The 22,025-nt window shown below is 46.3% G+C and overlaps 1 protein-coding gene across 6 annotated transcripts in view; it reads left to right on the plus strand.

Annotated features, from left to right (window-relative positions):
• NSD3 (nuclear receptor binding SET domain protein 3) overlaps positions 1–22,025 on the plus strand; it is a 103,102-nt gene that overhangs the window by 58,046 nt on the left and 23,031 nt on the right. For all 6 annotated transcript variants that reach the window (XM_044279034.1, XM_044279037.1, XM_044279038.1 and 3 more), the window contains exons 8-13: positions 9,174–9,219; positions 9,512–9,642; positions 12,069–12,188; positions 12,586–12,712; positions 12,834–13,031; positions 16,184–16,357. In XM_044279034.1, coding sequence (XP_044134969.1) covers positions 9,174–9,219; positions 9,512–9,642; positions 12,069–12,188; positions 12,586–12,712; positions 12,834–13,031; positions 16,184–16,357 — 796 coding nt within the window. The remainder of the gene's footprint in view (positions 1–9,173; positions 9,220–9,511; positions 9,643–12,068; positions 12,189–12,585; positions 12,713–12,833; positions 13,032–16,183; positions 16,358–22,025) is intronic.

Here is a 22,025-nt window from a genome sequence, read left to right on the forward strand (position 1 = left end):
TGACCAGTGACCACAAGGTAAGTAGCAGGGAATCCTTGAGTATGACTTGTACATTTTTTCTGAGGCCTCGTTCACACTTCAGTGAATCATAAACGTGTACTCTGCACGGACAGCACACGTACCCACTGGTTTTAATGTGTGTGTGTGTTCACACATCAGTTGTTTTCCATTGACCGTGGGTCAGTAGATAAGTCATGGAGACGTGCACCAGTCTGGTCTGTGTTACAGGCCAAATGTGCCCATTGAAGTCTGTGGGTATGTAAATAACCTAGGGTGGCCAGACGTCTAGCTTTAGGCTGGACTGACCGGTTTCCTGGCACTCTGGCCTGGACGGACGCTGGGGAGACCTCCTTTTCAGTGGCTTGACGCTCAGACAGCAGCGTTGCACTTCTCACCCCCCAGTCAGTGACTAGAGCCGGCAGACATGTCACCCTGAGGCTGAGAGAAGCACTCCGGGCCCCACACAGCTCGCCTTAGAGGGGTTGTCCGGGTTCAGAGCGGATTCCGGACATATCCCCCTAGTCGCCCCTCCAGCTCCCCATTTCATGCTCCGATGCCCTTTTTTGTTTATATTATTACACTGCTAGGTGGAGGCTTCCGTCTAGCAATGTTGGCGGTGGTGTCACTGGGCTCACTGAAACCCCTTTACGTCCCCATTCCCATGACCGTATTTTTGTTCTCCATTTTGTTTGCGGATTGTACAAGGACCCATTCATTTTTATAGGTCTGCAAAAAAAAAAAAAACAACGGACAGCACACTGTTCACTGTCAGCGCTACGCACAGGCAACGTAACGGGGAATTTTATTTTGTCCGCCTCTGTAAGTCCGATCCAAGGCCCCGCAAAAAAAGATAAATTGCCCTACTCTTGTCCGCTTTGTGGTCAAGAACAGGCATCGTTGCAATGCGTCCATGCAAAAAAAATGCAACAACCAACATCACCAGCATTTTATGCAGATCCGCGTTTTTCAGACCCAAAATACATACCTGTTGTGTGAATACAACCCGAGCTCTTTTTTCCTTCTACTGGGCGCCGTTACTTAGAGAGGGTGTGACTTAGAAGGATTGGGGGCATGGTTAGGGGTATGGCCTAGAATGTCTGGCTTTTTGGGGTGAAGCAAGTGACCACCCTAGAAAAACCACTCACCCAAACGCGGTGGCCTCCATGTTCTGTCAGTGGTTTTTCACGGACCCTTGGTACGAGATGCTCTGGGAATTCCTTTTCAGTGGTGCAGTGTACGTGGCATACAGATGACACACGGATGGATTTTCCATGGATATCAGAGATGTGAACGAGTCCTGACCTCACTAAAAATATATATATAATGCCATACCGGTCACATAAAACACATATTCCTCATGTATACACAGACATTACACTAAAAGTCCCAGCCAATGTACTCAAATTTCATTACTATCCATCATAATGTGAGAAAACCTGGCAGAACATCCTACCGACATAAAAACATTCTGCTCCCACGGCAACCACCGTTAGGGGGAGCTTTATCGCATGGAACTGAATGGGAGCTGTGAAAATCTAAGTGGAGTGAGCTCCCCCTAGTGGTGGTTACTGCAAGACGCAATGACCATGTGACAGGAAGCAGTAGAAACCTGCGTGTGCACCCCCCAGAAAGGAGGTGTGACGTCACTGGGTACGGTAGATGCGGTGTCCAGTGTATACTACATAACTGTACCAGAGGTGTGGTCACTGTGAGAGGTACATGAGATATTGGGGGTTGTAGTTGGCTGCAGTGCTGTGTATGAGTGAGGTCTGTACTCAGTTACAATGTGACACCTCAGGTATGAGACTGACTATTATATATGGTACTATTTCTGAGTAGAAAAGTAACCAATCGCATTCCACCTTTCATTTTCCAGAGGGGCTGTGGAAAATGAAAGGTGGAGACTGATTGGTTGCTATGGGCAACTAAGCCAGTTTTCTTCTACACTGGTTTTTGATAAGTCTCCCCCACTGTGGGGTATCTGGAGAGAAAAGGGGGCACATGGACAGACAATGGGAGGACCTCCGTTGTAGTCGCAGCCATGCCCACACTTGCTGCCCCCCTTGGGTTTTTGCAGGTAGTTTTAAGGTGTTAGTGGGCATATCGGACCCCTGAGGAGTCTGCAGCATCCATGGTTTTCCATTGCTGCATGGGACTAAAGTCTTCAGCCCGTTTTTCCGCTGCGTTGACTGCGCACAATGTGGATTTTAATTACACATGCACCAAAACTGCAATAAAGCCTTGTTCACATTTCCGTGTCTCGGGGAAATATCAGTTTGTGTTTCATCTGTGAAGTATCTGTGTTTTTTCTGCCCTCCATGTGTCACCCACAGGGCCAGCACTGAAGCCCGCCCATCAGTGCTGATGACGTCACCGGGCTTCCTGCCAGCCCTATGGAGAGCTCCGGTTCGTCACCAGAACTCCTGAAAATGCCTCTGCCCTGCGCGATTTAGCAACATGAACTGCTCCGATGCTCAAGTCAGGGGGGCTGCCGGGGTGAAGACGGAGGGATGTCCGGGTTCAGCTCTCAACCCAGACAACCCCTTTAAGGTTCTTGACTGTAATGTAGAAGGCTGTGAGTTTGAATCCCAGCATAATATTTAAAAAAAAATAGACGCTAAATAAAACTTTTATATAGACACAGCAACTTTCTTAACGATTATTTTTTGTTTGGAAAGGTGGCAACCCTAACAGAACCGCTGCTCCCCGGTGACCCCCATAACTTTTTTATAGTTATGTCTACAGAGATGTGTGGGGGCTCATTTGAGGTAAATCTGTCTTTTCTACAATACCATTTTGGGGTGTGTATGACGATCACTTTTTATTCAATTTTCTATGGAGATAAAGTGATGGAAAAAACAGCAAATCAGCCTTTTTTATTTTTTCTGTTACATCCTTCACCATCCGGGCAAACTTTTTTTAAAATATTTTAATAGTATGGGTTTAGTTTTCGCATGCGACGATGCCCATCATTTTATTCTTTTTTTTTTTTTTTCATTTTTGGGGAAAGTGTAGTGATTTTCCATATTTTTTATATATATATATATATATATATATTTTTTTTTTATTTTTTTTTCCAACCTTTTTTTAAACTTTTTTGTTTTATTACTTTTCATCAGATTGCAACTTATACAGAATAATGGAAATTGCTCCATTATTCTCTATAGAAACCACTAGATCACAGTTTAGTGCTGCCATCTAGTGGCCTGAACTGGGGTATAATAACAATGAGCCTGGAAGCCTAGTACAGGCTGCGGCTCATTTTTAGAACAGGGTGCTTTCCCTGATCTCCGCTGGGGGAAGGCGCGTCTGAGCAGGAAGCCCGCGCTTCCGTTTTTAACACTCTCAGATGCCATGGTGACATTTGACCAATGCCACAAGGGGGCCCACGGAGATTTATCGCCCAAGGGCCCACATGACTCTAGAGCTGGCCCTGGTCATCCGTATGCTACTGAAGCCGCCCAGCTGACAGATAATTTTCCGCAGCCTCTCCTATCAGTGGTCAGCTAAAAACGGACGCGTCACGGATGCCATCCGTGTTGTGTCGCTCTTTTTTCACTGACCCGGAGACTATAATGGGCGTGTTCGGTCAGCATCACGGACAAAAGTAGTGCATGTCTCCGTGATTTTTTTTTGAGTCAGTAAAATAAATACTGATGTGTGAACAGACGCATTAAAATCAATGGGTGCGTGTGCGGTCTGTAGAAAATGCGGACAGCTCATGAAAGTGAAAAACGCAAATGTAAACGAGGCCTCGGTGCTGTTTTGGTGCTGATTTTCAGCATGTAGATCTGCACCCTTGGGCTACCTTGTGTATTTGTATGCAGAAAATCCACACAAAAGCAGCATAAAAAACACATAAAACCGCACTGTTTATTGTGTTTTTTGGTGTGGAACTTCTATTAATGGGCTGCAGATATTAAAATCTTCATGGCAGGTTGAGTTCCAAACTACGCACGATGTACGTGAGATTTTTTAACTCTTTCACATTGCTAGTACCATATTACACTGCACGGAAAAAACTGCATATCATCCGCCTCATAGGACCTGTTCACACAGCGTTTCTTAGTGCAGATTCCGCACCAAAATATGGCCGGAGGACGTGTGGTTTCCGCCTTCCATTCATTTCAGTTAGAGATAGCGCCAAAGATCGGGTGGTTGAAAGCCGCGGGCATGCCAAGAAGGGACACATCCATGCCAAAATTCCACCGGTAAAAAAAAAAATGCCACGATCCAACCCTTAGCCTTTACGATGCAGACATTTTTTCAACCCAACTTTTGAGAGTCATACATACTGTATTTTATTTTGTCGTTGATGGTTTGAGTTGTATTTTTAATACCGCTATTTTGAGGTACAGATAATGTACTGAAAAGCTTAGCATTTTGCTTTTTTAGGTTTTGCGTTTTTTTTTGTGTTTACTATGCTGGAGGATAAATAACATGTCAGGCCTCATGCACACGACAGTTATCGGCCCGGGAAACGCAGTCCGCGTGTCTGCCGGGCCGACTTCGCTCCCCTGAACTTACTGTATCTTACTGTCCATATGTGATGGCGGATCTCTTCCACTGAACTTGTATCAGATATAAACGGACTGTGTCCTCAATTACTATTATACGGCGACACTGCGGTCAGCCTGGCAGACGCACGGAAAGTGTTTCCTCGGCCAATCAGTCGTTTGCATTAACAGAATGTTAGTGTAGCCATTAGGGCCCATTCAGATGACACAGATACCGGCTTAGCGCGTTCCGCAATTTGCAGACCGCACATGACAGCAACCATAATGGAAAATGCCTATTCTTGTCCGGATAAGAATAAGACATGCTCTCTCTTTTCTACGGAGCAGCAGAACTGAACCACGGATGCGGACAGCACACGGCATGCTGTCTGCATCTTTTGCGGCCCCATAGAAATAATCGGTCCGCACCCGATCCGGAACGGTTGCGGTCTCATTCATACGGCCGCTCTGAATGAGACCTTAGGGAGAGTTCACATCACTGTTTCGTTTTATGTTCTTCTGATCCATTAGAAAAAAAAAATCTGTCTAAAAAAAAATGGCTCTTGGACGAAAAAATGGCTCAAACGTATGCAAAATGTGCAACAGGATTGTGTTTATTTTTTTTTTTATGGGAACCTGTTTTATCTTCTGACAGATCAGAAGAACGGGAAATGAAACTGGTGTGAACTCGGCCTTACTTTTTCTCCCTTCAGCGGAGCTGTGTGAGCGCTTGTTTTTTTTTTTTTTTTTTTTAGTTTTTTTGCTGGATGAGTAGACATTTTAATTTGTGCTATTTTGGGTAGCATACGACTTGATTGCTTTTAATGGAGTTTTTTTGGAAGCAGGAGGAAGTAAAAAAAAAAAAAAAAAAAAAAAAAAGTTTTTGGGTTGAATTTTTTGTGGTTTATTTCTTATGGGCATCACTGCAGGTTAAAGGGGTTGTCAGGGCGGCTGCTTATATTGATGACCTATCCTCAGGATATTGTATCGGTGGGCAGGTAAACATCGAAGAGGACACGGCGCTCGCACGAGCGTCGCATCCCCCTCATTCAGCTGATCGGTGAGGGTACAGGAGCTGGGAGGATAGATCATCAACATCTGTAGCCTGGAGACCCTTCAAATAATGGGATCACTTTATAGTTCTGGTAGTTAGTGACCAACTATGTGGGGGGGGTTTTACATCATTTTTTATGGGGAAAAGTCTTTGTGATTTTAATTTTTTTTCTTCTTCTGGTTTTTGAGTCATTTTTTAACATTTTGATGCCGATATTATTACCCCTTTTAGCCGGCGGTGGATGCACCGCTTTTATGTAGTGGTGCCGGCCTCTACTATAACTTTGGCGCATCCACCGCCCATCTAAATCTATGCCAGCTCCCTTACTGGTGTAGATTTAGACCATGTTCTACGCCTAAAACAGGCATAGAAAATGATAAATGAGACAGGCCTGCCGGTACACCCACACCACGACCTGGCGAGAGTGGGGAAAAGTCGCAGATTGCGTCACAAAGGACCGGCCAAAATGCGGCACCCACGTCCCTCCAATGCTAGGGAGGCTGGTCAGCATCACGGCCTTCTATTGGCTGCTCCCCCCGTCACCGGATATTATGATCCGCACAACGGGGAGATGCGGTGGCCGTGCAGGGATCCGGAGCGACCCGGGTTCCGGGGAGCAGGTAAGTATGCTCTAGAGCAGGGGCCCCGGCATTCTGGGGGTCATTATAGGGATTGGATAACCCTCTAAGCATACTTATCTGCTCCCCGCTGTTCGGTCCTGGCTCTTTTGATCCACTGCCCTCTAAGCTGTGCTGTGGTTGCCCCATGTAAGCTTGGAGCATGGACATGGGTCAAGTACGCTGCTGCAGCCATTGACTGGCTGTAGCGGTGACGCGTTCCCCAAGCGGCACAGGACCAAGTGACATCTTTAGAAAGTCAGGCTCTTTCAGCACCAGGACACCTATCCCTGCCATATCTTGGCCCGTGACTCACCATCCGATGACTGGCCTCAACTGTGATGACCCTGGTTGTCGCAGCCAGGGTTCACACTATCCACTCAACCTACCTGTATGCCAAGATATGGGTAGTTACTTAAAATCTCAAAGTACAGTTAGATTGTATTGAGGGAAGGGGTTGTCTCATCTCACAGTTACTAAGGCGAGATAAGACACAGTCCGACCACCTCCTGGCCAGGAAACAGCAAAGCGCTTTGACGCTCACCGTTGCAGTGCATGAGATCTACGGAAACAGTCAGAAATACTATAGCTAGCTGCACTACACTGTTTCCATAGTTCCCATGCAACGCAGTCGGAGCTACTGAAACGGCGAGGGCTGGCGGTCGGCACTGTGTCTCATCTTTTAGTAGGATGGCTTGTTTGCCAGTAGAGGAGGCACTGTTACAGAGCGGCTCATGAAGGGCTATCCCGAACCAAAGATACATCTGAGTTGTGCTGTCCGGATTTGAGATCCGACACAGGTTCTCAAAACAGCAGCACAACGCTTCAGTTTTGTCCCCATTCATTGTCAATCGGGACAAAACTGAAACACTGCAGCCTACTGAAACAGCTAATCGGTGGGGGTCCCAGGTGTCTGACCCCCACCGATCAGTTCAATAGGAGGTAATAGGAGCTAGAGCAGGGATCAGCAACCTCCGGCACCCCAGCTGTTGTGAAACTACAACTCCCAGAATCCTCCTCTCAGCACGCACTAGGTAGACTTCCCATGTGAATAATGAAGAGACCAGAGCACTCACAAGAACATCCCAGCACCTTCAAACAGCTGACCATCGGGGGTGGCAAGAGTTGTGCCCCTGCCTATCTCATATAGACAGTCATCAATATTATGAAAGCCCCTTTAACCCTCTAAGCCAAAAGGATGGGCGATCCTTAGGCTGAGGTTCACCTAGGGGTTTTTGCTCCTGGGTGCTGGAGGGAACCTCTTTGCAGATCGTGTTTTCAGTTTAATGTGGTTTTAAATAAAGTTGTGTCACCATTTGACTCTCATGCGTCTCTATGGTAACAGACTACAATCAATCTTGATGTAGTCTGATCCTGCAGTCATGTACACTTGTATCCATCCTCTGCTTCAGGTCATCCTACCAACTGTACATTAGCAGAAAGTAGAGGACCATTGCAAACCTGCTTCGTTTTAGATTGGTTTTATTCCCTTGAACCATGGATTTCAGCAGTTTCCTGATATTTGCTGTGCTGTTGTTTCCTGGTTAGGCCTCTTGCACACTAAAGTTTTTATTTTTTTTCCATTTACGTTCCTTATATGGAAATATTCATTTTAATGGATCTGCAACAAAAAAAAAACGGAAGGTACTCTGTATGCCTTCTGTTTCCGTATTTCCGTTTTTACATTCCGTTCAAAGATAGAACATGTCCTCTTATTGTCTGCATAACGGACAAGGATAGGACTGTTCTATTAGGAGTGGCTGTTGCATTCTGCAAAAAAAAAAAACGGAATGCACGCGGACGTCGTCCGTATTTTTTGCGGTCCGCATAATACTGAAAAAGCCATACGGTCGTGTGCAAGAGGCCTTAGGTGAAAGACGCGGTTAGACGTTGTAAAGTAGGACTGCAAGAACTCCCAAGGCTACCTGCACACAGATGCGGGCTGTCTTGCAGAAATTCCGTACAAATTTCCACACAGATTTCTGTACGTTTCTGCACCAAAAGCCGCATGTGTTACTTGCAGTTTTTGATGCAGATCTCACATTTGCATTGAAAAGGGTGCAAAGTCTTCATACTGCAGATTTCAAAACCTGCACGGAACGAAAAAGGAAAACATCCAAGAGATTTGTCTAATCTCATTCACTCTGCTGGTACGCTGCAGTTTTTCCGCACCACAATCTATGCAGAAAAAGATGCGCAATCCGCACTGGTTGCAGGTAGTCTAAGGGTATGTTCAGATGGCAGATGCTGCAGGTTCAACCCCACGGCTTCTAGCACTTTTTCATAGGGCTATTCTGTGTGCAGAGGATAAAGGTATTTTCCAGGCCTGTTCCTTCTTGACGAGGTTTGGAAATCCGTGCGGAAAATATTCAAACGGCGATTGAACAGATGACTCCCAGTGACAACAATGGGAGGCAGATTCCGCACCATTGCCAGCGCAGAAACCAGTGTGAACGGGCCCTAAAGTTGTCCTAGGCAGCTGCCTACACAGCCTGGCCTTGACCAGAGCAGAAGAGTAATCACTTTAGGTCACTTGAATCCCTTGAGCCCTGGACCTCGTGTTTGGTGTTTCAGGAGTAAATTCAGTGCCCGGTCTTGTGCCCTCTGGTTGGACTTCTATGGAGGAGCCCAATCTGAGACGCCTCGTATTTTGAAAGGCTCTTTTGCAGAGCACGTTTCGGACATCAGTCATAGGTGCGCCTTTCTCTGCCTAGATGCTCTCAAGAGGTTTCTGAACATTTACGGCATATTCTTGAATGGCAAAATGATTCGTCTTGATGGGGCTTGCAGAAATCCTTGCACGTTCTGCAGAAGCAACCCCATTCAGATGCATGGAACAGACTTTTAGTTGCAGAAATTGTGTATGAATTCACGAGAGTCAGTAGCAGACCGGAGAGGGGGGATGCAGCTGCAGCTACTGTCCCTTCTGCACATGTTCTGGGTGCCTCAGAGGCATATAGATCTGCTCACAGACCACATTGATTATTTTCTTGTCTACCCCTACAGGTTGATGTCACCCCATTAACAGCGGTGCAGACTGGATTGCAGAAGGGTGAGTGTTTTTGACTGGTGTCCGAGCCTGTACACTTACATTACACTGAAGACCCCTCATTTCCAAGTCCTTCCTATTGCTTTTGATCATTTTGATTTGTTCGGCATCCACATTACAAACAAAGTCCTGTTCTGGGCCCAGCGGACGCCTTGACTTGGCTCGTCACTGTATTAGATGCAGAAACTTCATAAACCTACTGTAGCTCTTTCCACACATCCGCATTCGTTCTCTTTGAAACTAATAGAAGTTACCACATGGTGTGTTAGTGAATCCTGACGCTCCTTGTTTCAAGGGGCCAGTGAGATATCAGATGCATGCAAGCCCTTGAAGAAGAGAAGCCGGGCCTCTACTGATGTGGAACTTGCCAACTCCTCCTACCGGGACGCTTCTGACTCTGACTCCCGTGGCCTGAACGATGCACAGGTGGGATTGGCATGCCTCGTCTTAAGTTACATTAATTGTTGAAAGCTAAATATGTGCAAGAATTAGGAAGGGAAAGATGTGTTCTGGGCAAAACTAAGGATCCATTCAGATGTCCGTAGTGCATTGCGGATCTGCAATACACCCGGCCGGCACCCCCATAGAAATGCCTATTCTTGTCCGCAATTGCGGACAAAAATAGGACATGCTCTATTTTTTTCCCGGAGCTGCGGACCAGAAGATCGGGGCCGAGCTCCGGAAATGTGGATGCGGAGAGCACATAGTGTGCTCTACGCATCCATTCAGTCCCCATAGAGAATGAATGGGTCCGCACAATTGCGGAACGGGTGTGGACAACACTTGTGGACGTGTGAATGGACCCTAAGGCCTCGTTCACACTTCAGTGTTTGGTCAGTGATTTCCATCAGTGATTTGTGAGCCAAAACCAGAAGTGGAGCCTCCACAGACATGAGGTAGAAGGGAAAGATCTGCTCCTGTTCTGTGTTTAGAGTTGTACCTGGTTTTGGCTCACAAATCACTGATGGAAATCACTGACTAAACACTGAAGTGTGAACGAGGCCTTAGGCCTTTTGTGCCAGTCAAAACCAGGTGCGGCTCTAAACACAGAACAGGAGCAGATCTTTCCCTTCTACCTCATGTCTGTGTAGGATCCACTTCTGGTTTTGGCTCACAAATCACTGATGGAAATCACTGACCAAACACTGAAGTGTGAATGAAGCCTAAGGGTCCTTGTTCACGGACAGATCTTCTGCCCCTAACAAGTACCGGTTGGCAATAATTAAAGTTGATTAGTGCTCATTATGGCCATTTACACAATGCAGGGGGTGAATAATCATCAATACAATCGTTGGACCCCATACGGTCTGCATTTGTCAGCAGCACGTCCTCTGTTTACACAGGGTAATGTGTTGCCGAAAAACAATTATTTTTAAGCCACTAAAAAATATGTGAGCAGCCGACATTGTGTGTAAAAGTTCCTTTACACACGGTCATGCCTCGTGTTATGCTTTACACTGATTCTCTTTGGTGTTCTTGAAATTCCTCCTAACCAGTCAACAGCTCTGAAAAAGATCATAAGATCCAGTGTGTGACTGTTTTAAATGCTTGTCTGAAGGTCCCTTTAGACGGGGCGACAGCGCAGCAGATTGTCGGGAAGGAAGCGCCTGTTCATCAGCAGAGGAGACCTCTGCATTTACATGCAGCAATCTCCTCCACAGTGTGGGGAGGAGTGATCGCTAATGCCATTGCTCTTCCCCATACTGACTGGTTGTTTGCCGCCGGCAGATCGCTATTAGACAGCACGATCTTCTGCAGTAAACAACAATTTTTGTGTTCGCACAAATAATCGAATTACCCGATAAACAAGCGCTTCACTCACCCATCGGCTAATCGGCGGTACATTTACACCGTCAGATAATTGCTAACTAGTGTTTCTGTGAACACTCGTTAGCGATTATCTTTGGGATTCTTGGCCGTGTAAAGGCCCCTTAGGCGTACCCCCCTGCCCAATCTGATATCGGAAGAAACTGCTCCCTAGGTGGTCAGGCTGACACCCAGCGAGGTGGAGGAGTAGTTTACACCACCTTATGGTTCACTGCGTTCACTTCCTTCCCTTCTGCCTTCACTTCCTTCCCTTCTGCCTTCACTTCCTTCCCTTCTGCCTTCACTTCCTTCCCTTCTGCCTTCACTTCCTTCCCTTCTGCCTTCACTTCCTTCCCTTCTGCCTTCACTTCCTTCCCTTCTGCCTTCACTTCCTTCCCTTCTGCCTTCACTGCCTTCACTTCCGCCTTCACTTCCACCTTTCCTTCTTCTTTCGCTTTCTTCCTCCTTCTGTTTCCACCTTCCCTACCTCCCTCTCCTCACTTACTCTCTCTTCTGCCTTTAGTTTCTCTCTTGCTCCCTTCCTTCCGTCCTCCCTTCTGCTTTCACTTCTTTTCCATTTTCTTTCCCTTTCTTCCTCTTTTTTCTGCCTTCCCTTTCTTCCACTTTTACTTTCTCTCTCCTGCCTTCACTTTTCCTCACTCCCTTCTGCCTTCCCTTCCCCCTTTCTTCTGCCTTCACATCCTCATTCCCTTCTGTTTTCACTTCCTGCTTTCTTCCACATTCACTTCCTCATTCTCTACCTTTGCTTTATGCTACCTCCCCCTTTCTTCTGCCTTCACATTCTCATTCTACTCTGCTTTCATTTCCTCCCAACTTCCCTCCCTCGCTTCCTTTTGCATTCACTTCCTCGCTTCCTTCCGTCCCGCCTAACGGTTTACAAGGAGGTGTCCTCTTCGGTTTTATGAACCGCATGATGCCTAATAAAGTTAGAGAGCTCATTAGATCTAGAATTAGGAAACTGTTTGTACATTTTCCATGTTATTTTACTGAATTGTGTGATTTGGAATTCATAATTTTAACTACAGATTAGCTTTGAGAAGCAAGTGGACAGTCCGTCAGCCGCTGGTGATGCGGACGCTTCTGATGTCCAGTCTGTAGATTCCAGTGTTTCTCGGCGGTCAGGCAAGAGAGACACTGTGTGTCAGGTAAGTGCGCATTAAAGAGTTGTCTCCATCTTGTGTCCGTAGGCTTTGCCTTTACTGTATGATCAGTAGGGGTTGGACCTCTGGGATTCCCACCGATCCTGAGAATAATTTGGCCATAGTGGTGGTTTGGTGCGTCTTCACTGCATAGTGAATGACCTGGAGCGCTGCTATGTCGGGAAAACCATGGAGACAGCAGGCTGAATCCGCACTGCAGCCCTTTCACTCTCTAGGGTCCCAAATGTCGGATCATAAAGTGATGGAATACCCTAGCGATATACCATTTTATAGGATGGGAGTGATATTTCAAACTAGTAGCATAATGTTGTACGTTGTTGAAAGTGGTTCATAGAAAGGACATAATGGTGATGTAACACGTTTGTGAATCCATTCTATTTAGATCTGTGAAAATTTTGGTGAGTCGCTGGTGTCCTGTTATGGTGATTGCTCTCGACTCTTCCATCTTGAATGTCTTGGCATGGATACACTACCGGAAGGAAAATTTGTCTGCATGGAGTGTAGAACTGGTACGTTTGCCATTTGTCTGCCTTGTGTGCTGATATTTTACAAGGCCTACAATGTCATCCATAAACTTATCATTGGCTAAAAAAAAATACAGCTCCTAACTTTTATCTCTTTTGTTGACAGGCAACCAAACCTGCTTCTCCTGCAAAATATCCAACACCAATATAAAGCGCTGCTCTGTCCCTTCCTGTGGCAAATTCTACCACGAAGCCTGTGTGCGGCAATATTCAGCCGCCGTCTCAGATTCCAGGGGCTTCCGGTGTCCTCACCACTGCTGTAGCTCTTGCACTGCTGAAAAGGACATGTACAGAGCTTGCAAAGGTGACTTAGAGATATGTGTGTGGCTAATGTGGTACATGTGTAAGAAGTGGAAGCTGTCGTGCTAGTGACCACTTCCTAGGACTACTGCACAGTACTACTTCCCTTACAATCTGGGATTAGGGGTCTTTGCTTAGTTGTGCCTGATAAGTGTGGAATTCTGCACTAGATCTCGCCCCGAGATAAAGCTAAGGCAGCCTGTATTAGACAGGCATATCAGCAAGCGATTGTCGGGAGGGAAGCGTTCCCTCCCGGCAATCGCTTGCTAGCTAGCAGAGGAGTCTGCTGCTTTAACATGCAGCAATTTCCTCCGCAGCATGGAGAGGAGTGATCGCTATGCCATCCCCCCTCCCCATACTGTCTAGTGGTTTGCCGGGGGCAGATCGTAATTAGACCACACGGTCTGATTTTTAAAGGATAACTGTCGTATTATTTTTTTTGGGAGTATTGGATTGTGGTGATTAATATCTCCTTGGTGGCCCTATTTCAACTTTTCACTTTGTATTCAATTACCCCTTAATTCCACATTTTTGTTCCCTGTACTGCCTACTTTTACCTGTGCTTAAAATCAGGTTGCTAGGCAGGTCCGTCTATGTGTTGAAGGACGGAGGACGCAGAAGCAGGCAGCGTGCAAGGTCAGATTACAGACAGCCAGGGACTGTAAATAAATGATTACAGCCTGTCCTCCCCAGCAGCTGATAACAGTGCCTGGGCTGTGTGCACTTCTCCCTGTCCCTGCACTTGGCAGACGCTCCCTCACTCAGCAGACTGGGACAATGCAGAGTTGAAGCAGCGCAGACCAGGGAAGGGAGATCTGCCATCTGCTCAGTGTATAAATGAAAGCAACTTGTGGTAAGAGGACCCCTTTGTGCTGCAGGAGATTAACCCTTTAGGGGGAGGGCTGTGGTTACTGATACTTTTGGGGGGCTATTGTTACTGGCTAGTGAGGGCAGGCGGGATTAGCCTCAGGGGGAGGGCAGTGGCGGCCATCTTAACTGAATAGTGAAATTGCAGTTTTATGCAGACTGGTTGCTAAGGGCTGAATCTTATTAAATATGGGGTAAGTCAGTCTAATAATAACTGATTCTGGAATATCATGTTATTAGTAACTACATATATGAAAATTGAAATTAGGGTCTAAATGTGACAGTTATCCTTTAAGCATGTTTAAAAATCAGAATTGCCCGATGAATGAGCTTCAGGCTATCGGCGGGAGTATTACAACCACAAGATGATCACTAAAGAGCGTTCATACAAATTTCGATCACTAACGAGCTATGCCAGGATTAGCTGAGCGGATCGGCTCCATCCTATGCCCGTTTCTCTACGCTAAAAGCTTACAAGACGGACCTATAACCTGAGCAAAGCAGGCACGGGCAGCGGCCCACTCAGCTAATCCTGGCATAGCACATTGTTACAGGGTACCTATGTGCTATGCCAGCATTTAGCCAACCTCAGGGGGCACAGGCAGGAGCAGCAATGTGTGCTTCTGCCCGTACACTATTCGCTTCTACCCCATTGATACAATGCAAGGTCCGTACACCGCTGACAAGTTTGATTTAATGAATGGGACCTGGGCTGCAATGTACGGGTCTGTGCTTGCTTAGGCTACTTTCACACTTGCGCTTGATCGGATCCGTTCTGAACGGATCCGATCATATTAATGCAGACGGAGGCTCCGTTCAGTAAGGATCCGTCTGCATTAATAACTTAGAAAAAATTCTAAGTGTGAAAGCAGCCTGAGCGGATCCGTTCAGACTTTCAATGTAAAGTCAATGGGGGACGGATCCGCTTGAAGATTGAGCCATATGGTGACATCTTCAAGCGGATCCGTTCCCTTTGACTTACATTGTAAGTCTGAACGGATCCGCTCGCCTCCGCACGGCCAGGCGGACAGCTGAACGCTGCAAGCAGCGTTCAGCTGTCCGCCTGTCCGTGCGGAGGCGAGCGGAAGCGGAGGCTGAACGCCGCCAGACTGATGCAGTCTGAGCGGATCCGCTCCATTCAGACTGCATCAGGGCTGGACGGAGGCGTTTGGGTCCGCTCGTGAGCTCCTTCAAACGGAGCTCACGAACGGACCCATGAACGCTAGTGTGAAAGTAGCCTTAGCTTGTGAGAAAGCCACGGTGCACACTGGAGGCTCTTTAAACAGCTGCTCGGCGGTCCAGATATATCATCAATATAGGAATCGAGAAAAAAACTTTTTTCAAACTCTGTAAAGAATGCAACATCTGCATACAGGGGTCACTGGACCTCTGTTCTCCAGATATATAGTACTGTAAAAAAGTTTTAGGCAGGTGTGGGGAAAATGCTGCAAAGTAAGAATGCCGTCAAATCTAGAAGAATGAATAGGTTAATGCTAAGTGAATGAGCAAAAGAGAAATCAGTCCTATCCATATTTGGTGTGACCACCCGTTGCCTTCAGTACACCCTCAGTTCTTCTAGGTACACTAAATCTGCCCACAGATTTTTTGAAGGAACTCAGCAGGGAGCTTGTTCCAAACATCTTGGAGAACTTATCACAGATCCTCTGTGAATGTAGGCTTGCTTAGATCCTTCTGTCTCTTCAGGTAATCCCAGATGATGTTGAGATCAGGGCTCTGTAAGGGCCACTTCCCGGGTAATGCTGAAGATAGTTCTTCGTGACATCAGCTGGATTAGATTCAACTTTATTGTCATTGAGCAAGTATGAAATACAGCGCCGATAAAAAACAGTTTACATCCATCCATACAACAAGAACACGGACAGTACATGTATAAATATCTGCATTACAATACTATTTGACAGCACAATACTATTACAAAACCCCGTTAGAGTTTAGCATCCTCATGGCCTCTGGAGAAAAGCTCGAACGATGACACCTATAACGATGTCCTGATTGCAAAAGTGACAATAGCTCATTATTTGGGTACCCCCTAGCCTGACTCAAACAGCAGTAGAGGCTGTCAGCCGAGTGTAATTGGCATCCGATAACATGCTGTGCCATCTTCATCACACGCTGTAAATGTATGATTGGGGTTGTAGTCCTGCTGCAGAAGAAATTTAAACTATTAATACTCCTGTTTTTGAAAGCATTCTTACATTGCAGCATGTTTTCCTCCCTTTCCTGCCAAAACTCCCTTTAATCCGTAACTTGGCATGTTCTCTTTTGCAGGACGCATGTTGCGCTGCATGCGATGCCCTGTGGCGTATCACAGTGGGGACAGCTGTGTGGCTGCGGGCAGCCTTATCCTGTCTTCAAGCCTCATGATTTGCAGCAACCATTCCAAACGCAGCAGTCATTCGTCCTCCGCAGTCAATGTGAGCTTCTGCTTTGTGTGCGCGCGAGGTAAGCAATGTGATACGTGCAACCGCTTTCTGTACTTGTGGGTAGGCGACTAGGATTGTTTGCAGCATGTGATGGGAACAGAGTAGACTGCTTTCAGCCTAGTATATGGGATTGACCAGAAAGAGCCCATTCATTAGTTTACAATCACTCGGTATTGATGTGGGAAGTCTGCTAAAGGGAATGTCTCGAGTCCACAACCCGTTTCCAAATTCCCTATATAATGCGGTTGTGATGGAGAGGGGTTTCTGAGCACGGTACCCTTTCTTAGACATCCATATAGCCGTGCAGGGACTGACCAGGAACGGCTCTTGAGCGTCAGCTGTTGTGGTTGCGGTCTCGCCTTATACATCCCACCTTGCTGACAAAGAAAATGCGAAGGTCACAAGAGGGCAGCACTTCTGCAAAGTGAATCTATTTTTCAGCTCTTCTATGCAGGAAGTTCACTTGGCAGACCTGAGTAAGTAAGATCGGCCACGGATTGAGCCTGCCCTATTAAGCAACAGCAAATAATGAAGCTAGATCAGGGCTCCGCAGCCTGCCGCTTTCCAGCTGTTGTCAGTGCACATTAAAAGCCTGTCGTAGTACCTGCTGGGGGTTGTAGCTTCACAACAGCTAGAGGGCCACAGATTGCTGACCAGTGATGAAAGTATCTGATCCAAATGGCATCAGATAGTGGTAGGTTCTGTAGCCACTTGTGGGTATGGGGGTATCTGTGGTGTTCAAGTATATAGAGCAATGATCGAAGACACTCTGTCTGTAATGTATGACCTGATCACATATGATTTCAGCTATGTTAGTATATTGTATCCAGCCCTATTATTGGTTAACATTAGACCACTATAGACCCCAGCAAGTGTGTCAACGTCCCTGACCAGATGAAGCCTGTAGAGTCTTTTTATTCTTATTTATTCACATTTCCTGTGTTGTTGTTTTTTGGTGTGTGTTTTTTTTTTTTTCTTTTTCTTTTATGAACCCATTTTCCATTACCTGCTTTACTAACGGCAATTACACTTGATAACTGTAAGGTCAGACTGTACCGGGCGTATGGTAAGTGTGGAGAAGGAATAAGGCCGTGTTCACATTGCGTTCAGCGCATACGCATTGTACACACCGGACATAGACTTCAGTTGCGTAGGCTTCCATGTTAAAAGAAAAAACATTTTTAGGAACTGATCACAGGCTGTCTGAAAACCATAGGGTTTAGCGGGAGGACCCTGCAGCAAGTGTTCAGATTCTTTACAGCGCCATCCTAGGTGATAATAAGCATTACAATACTGCCTTTTAGAAACAAATGGGCCACTCTTTTAATGCACTGGATCCTCCAGAGAGAGGCGAACTGCGTGGCAGTTGTCCACTCCAGCCAATTGATGCAGTCCCCCAAGCAAAGGCCCCCCATCTATTATTTGAGAGTAGATTTTCTAAATCAGATTCCTCTTTTGATTTAATTAAAAATAAATTTCCAGTATATGAGGAGTCGGTATGGAAGGCAAAATCTGTGGTCATCTGGCAGATGCTGGACTATTGCAGTTACTAGAGAGACAGTATATGTGTCCTTTCTGCTGCAGTTCTCTCCCTGTAACTTCCACAGCATCTAACAGAACATATGGCTGGTGGCAGCTGAAGATTTAAACTGAGCATGTGCGACCATCTCGGTGAATTGGACAGAGAAACAAGAAAAAGAACAAACAGCAGGTGGCGCTATACTGATAGATTTTTTTTGAATAGCTCAGTAGTTATACAAAACCAGGTACTGGTTTGAATAGTGTAGAATATTATTTTGTGGCACAGCCTCTTTATCCTTTATTTGGCTAGGATATGCCATCACTCTATGATCAGTGGGCATTCAGCCTCTTGGACCCCACAGTCCTGAATATGAATGAGTCACAGAATGCTGCACATCGCTCCTCCACTTTAAAGAAAACGGCACAGCAGCGCTCTCGGCTGTACAGAAAGAGGGTACAGCTCTAATCCAAAACTGCAGCCCATTTATGTTCAGGTCCTGACCGCCCCTCCATTAGCTCCTCACTATGTGTAAAAAGGGACAGTGCGATCCCTCTGATCTTGAGGAATAGACGTCTTGAGCAGTAACATAGGCAGGTAAGGAGTTACCAAGTGTATCCGCTGTTTTCTATAATATAATTTTGTGTTATCCTTCAGCATGTCCACGTGGCTCTCGGTTAACTCCTACAGCAATGTACATTGTGACATATTTTTTGATAACACTGAATAATCCACGGAAGACCCAGTCAAAGACTCACCCTCTTTTTATGTAGGAGCGATGAGATCGGGGCGCTGGTGCAGAGGCTCTTCTCAGCAGTGTCACCCTGCCAATCAGCTGGCACAGCATATGCCATAGGTGTTTTAAAGAGTAGTTGTACTATCAAAAAGAAACAGGTATGGGGACATAAGGTTTTGATCAGTGGGGGTACAAGTGTGGAGTCCCTCGCCAATCACTAGAAGCACTCAGACATTACAGTCTCTCCTGGCTGCTGAAGATGGACTTGTAGACTTTCTGTTGAGCCCGTCTTCATCAGCAAGGAGAGGCAACAGTCTGAGTGCTTCTCGTTTAAGCGACTGGTATGGGAGAGGCCTAAACACTCATACCGCTACCTATCTAAGGCTACTTTCACACTAGCGTTTTGGCTTTCCGTTTGTGAGATCTGTTCAGGGCTCTCACAAGCGGTCCAAAACGGATCAGTTTTGCCCTAATGCATTCTGCATGGAAAAGGATCCGCTCAGAATGCATCAGTTTGCCTCCGTTCTGTCTCCATTCTGCTTTGGAGGCGGACACCAAAACTCTGCTTGCAGCGTTTTAGTGTCTGTCTGCTGAAACTGAGCCAAACGGATCCGTCCTGGCACACAATGTAAGTCAATTGGGACGGATCTGTTTTCACTGACACAATCTGCCACAATAGAAAACGGATCCGTCCTCCATTGACTTTCAATAGTGTTGAAGACGGATCCGTCTTGGCTATGTTAAAGATAATACAAACGGATCCGTTCTGAACAGATGCATTCGGTTGTATTATCTGAACGGATCCGTCTGTGCAGATCCATGACGGATCCGCACCAAATGCGAGTGTGAAAGTAGCCTTAAACCTCTGATGTGTCACCAGGGCATATGAAACGTTTTTTGAATGTACAGCTACACTTAAAAAATGCTAGAAGAGGTCACGTAGCGGTTGTTGAGGGTGCCCACCTCCCCATCCACCGTACATAACAGTTGGCTCTGAGAGTGATGCCTGGTCTGTGGTTTTCTATGATTTTCTTATTCCTTCAAATTAAGTTCTGCAATTTTCTAAAATGATTTGTGAATCAGTTGGTCTCAAAGGGGTTTTCCGTGTCTTAAATACTGATGACCTATCCTCTAGACACCCGGGACCTCCGCCGATAAGCTGTTTGAGAAGGCAACGGCACCTGTAGTAGCGGCGCAACCTTCTAACAACTTTTCGAAGGCAAGTGGCGTCACGTTCATCTCTCACATGGCCTTGGCGCAGCTCAGCCCCGTTGAAGTAGGTGCGATACCAAGCGCATCCGCTATACAACGTACAGTGCTGTGCTTGGTGTGCTGAGAGAAGGCCGCAGCACTCACAGGAGTGCCGGCGCCTTCTCAAACAGCTGATCAGCAGGGGTCCCAGGTGTTGGACCCCCACCGATCAGATACTGATGACCTATCCTGAGGATAAGTCACCGGTATTCAAAGCTCCGAAAACGTTTAACATTTTCAGGATCTCTGTAGTTATTGAAATTGAACCTTAATTTTTTTTCCTTTCAGTGGATAAAGCTCTCTGATCTTGTAGTACAAGTTTCTACAGCTACCATTGAAATTGTTGTAATAAATCTGTATGCAGTCATCCCCCTAGACAGCTGCAGGTAAACAGGTTTGGTCTACCTGACCAGACTAGGTTCTCATTCAATGACTACAGACAGAGACCTTGAAATCTGATGAATTGATTCACAAAGTATACTAGTAAATGGCATCACTTCATACCGTTGAAATGATGCAGGTAGAAGGGAGCAATGTTTTCCCTAAGTATCCCAGTGTTATACTGATTGAGAATTGCATTACTTTCACGGGTTTGTTCACATGGACAGGTATCCTACAGAGCTTTCTGGCTGTGTTTTGCGGGCGGGAAAATGCGCAGCTTGGTGCAGTATCGGAGAACCTCAGCCACACAATACAGGAAAAAACTGCGTGGAAATTGACCCATGGCGAGGACTTAAAATAGCAGCCTGTCAATTTGTGTTGTGGATTTTCAATCCGCTCAGTTTAGGTCCTGTGTGGTCGAAAATACCCATACTCCAAATCCAGAAGTGGATCCAGCAGGAAGGAGAAGTAGAAGTCCCTATTTGATATTTCCGATTTCTTTTGAATCTCCTTCTGGCTTTGGCCCAAAAACCTGCAGAAAATCTGCCTCAAAACTTCATCCAAAAACTCTGTGAATCTGCCCTAAACCACAGGGGACAAGTACAAGCCGTGAACCTCCACTGAAGCGCTCAGTGAGCAGATTATTTTGTGCATCACTGTCTTCAATGTGGAATACTCCTTGTCACAGGGCTTGTCCGAGACTTTATTATTGATGACCTATCCTCAGGATGGATCATCAATATCAGATCGGAGGAGGTCCGACACGCGGCATGCCAGTGAGCACTGCAGCCTCCCCCTAGGCCAGTGATGTCACATTCATTAGTCACATGGCCTAAATGCAGCTTGGTCACATTGAAGTGAATAGGCCTGGGCTGCAATACCAAGCACTGCCACTATACAGTGGATGGCGCTGCGAGGATGCTGCAGTGCTCAACGGATTAACATGGTTTCCTCAAACAGCTGATCGCCAGGGATCTGATCTGATTGATGACCTATCCTGGGCATAGGTCATCAGTAACAACACCCAGATAACCCCTTTAAGACCACATGTTAAAATTGCAGCAACATAAGGCCATGTTCACATCTGTCAGAGGCTCAGTTTGGGGCCGCTTTTGCAGATTTATCAAAAATGCAGGATAAGGCCTCTTGCACACAGCTGTTTAGCCTTTCCAATTCACGGGCACCTTCCATGCAGCTGCCGCGACTGATCCAGACCCATTCAACTTGAATGAGTTTGTGATCTGTCCGCACCACAAAAAAAAATAGAACAAGTTCTATATTTTTGCCGTGCGGAGGCATGGAGAGAAACCCCATGGAAGTACTCCGTAGTGCTTCCGTGGGGATCCATGTCTCAGTCCCATGACTCAAACCTGACGCACTCCATTATGGTGAATGGGGTCGGTCATGTGACAGAAATGGCGCATCTGTTATTTTCATTGTTCTGCTTCCATAACATAGCAGAACCATGGAAATACAGGAAGATGTGTGTTCTCGTTCCCTTATTGAAATGACATGCACACTTGGTGAAGCTGAGTGGACATGAAGGAGTCTGGGAATGACGCTTACCTTCTAAGTATGTCCAGCTAGGTATATATCTTTAAAGGGGGAGTTGTTCCTATCTCGTAAAGTGTGTAGTATGGCATATTGCTGGGTTATGTTATACAAGAGTCTGTCATCTGGAACCACCACCGATCCCGAGAATGAAGGGGCTACAGCGCTGATTCGCTTAAAAAATACTTGGCTGCAGTTTCCTTCCAGGCCAGGTCCCCGCTGTACAGAGAATACACTGAAGGGGGCCCG

The sequence above is a fragment of the Bufo gargarizans genome, chromosome 2, assembly GCF_014858855.1.
Source record: "Bufo gargarizans isolate SCDJY-AF-19 chromosome 2, ASM1485885v1, whole genome shotgun sequence".
NCBI classification, from domain to species: domain Eukaryota; kingdom Metazoa; phylum Chordata; class Amphibia; order Anura; family Bufonidae; genus Bufo; species Bufo gargarizans.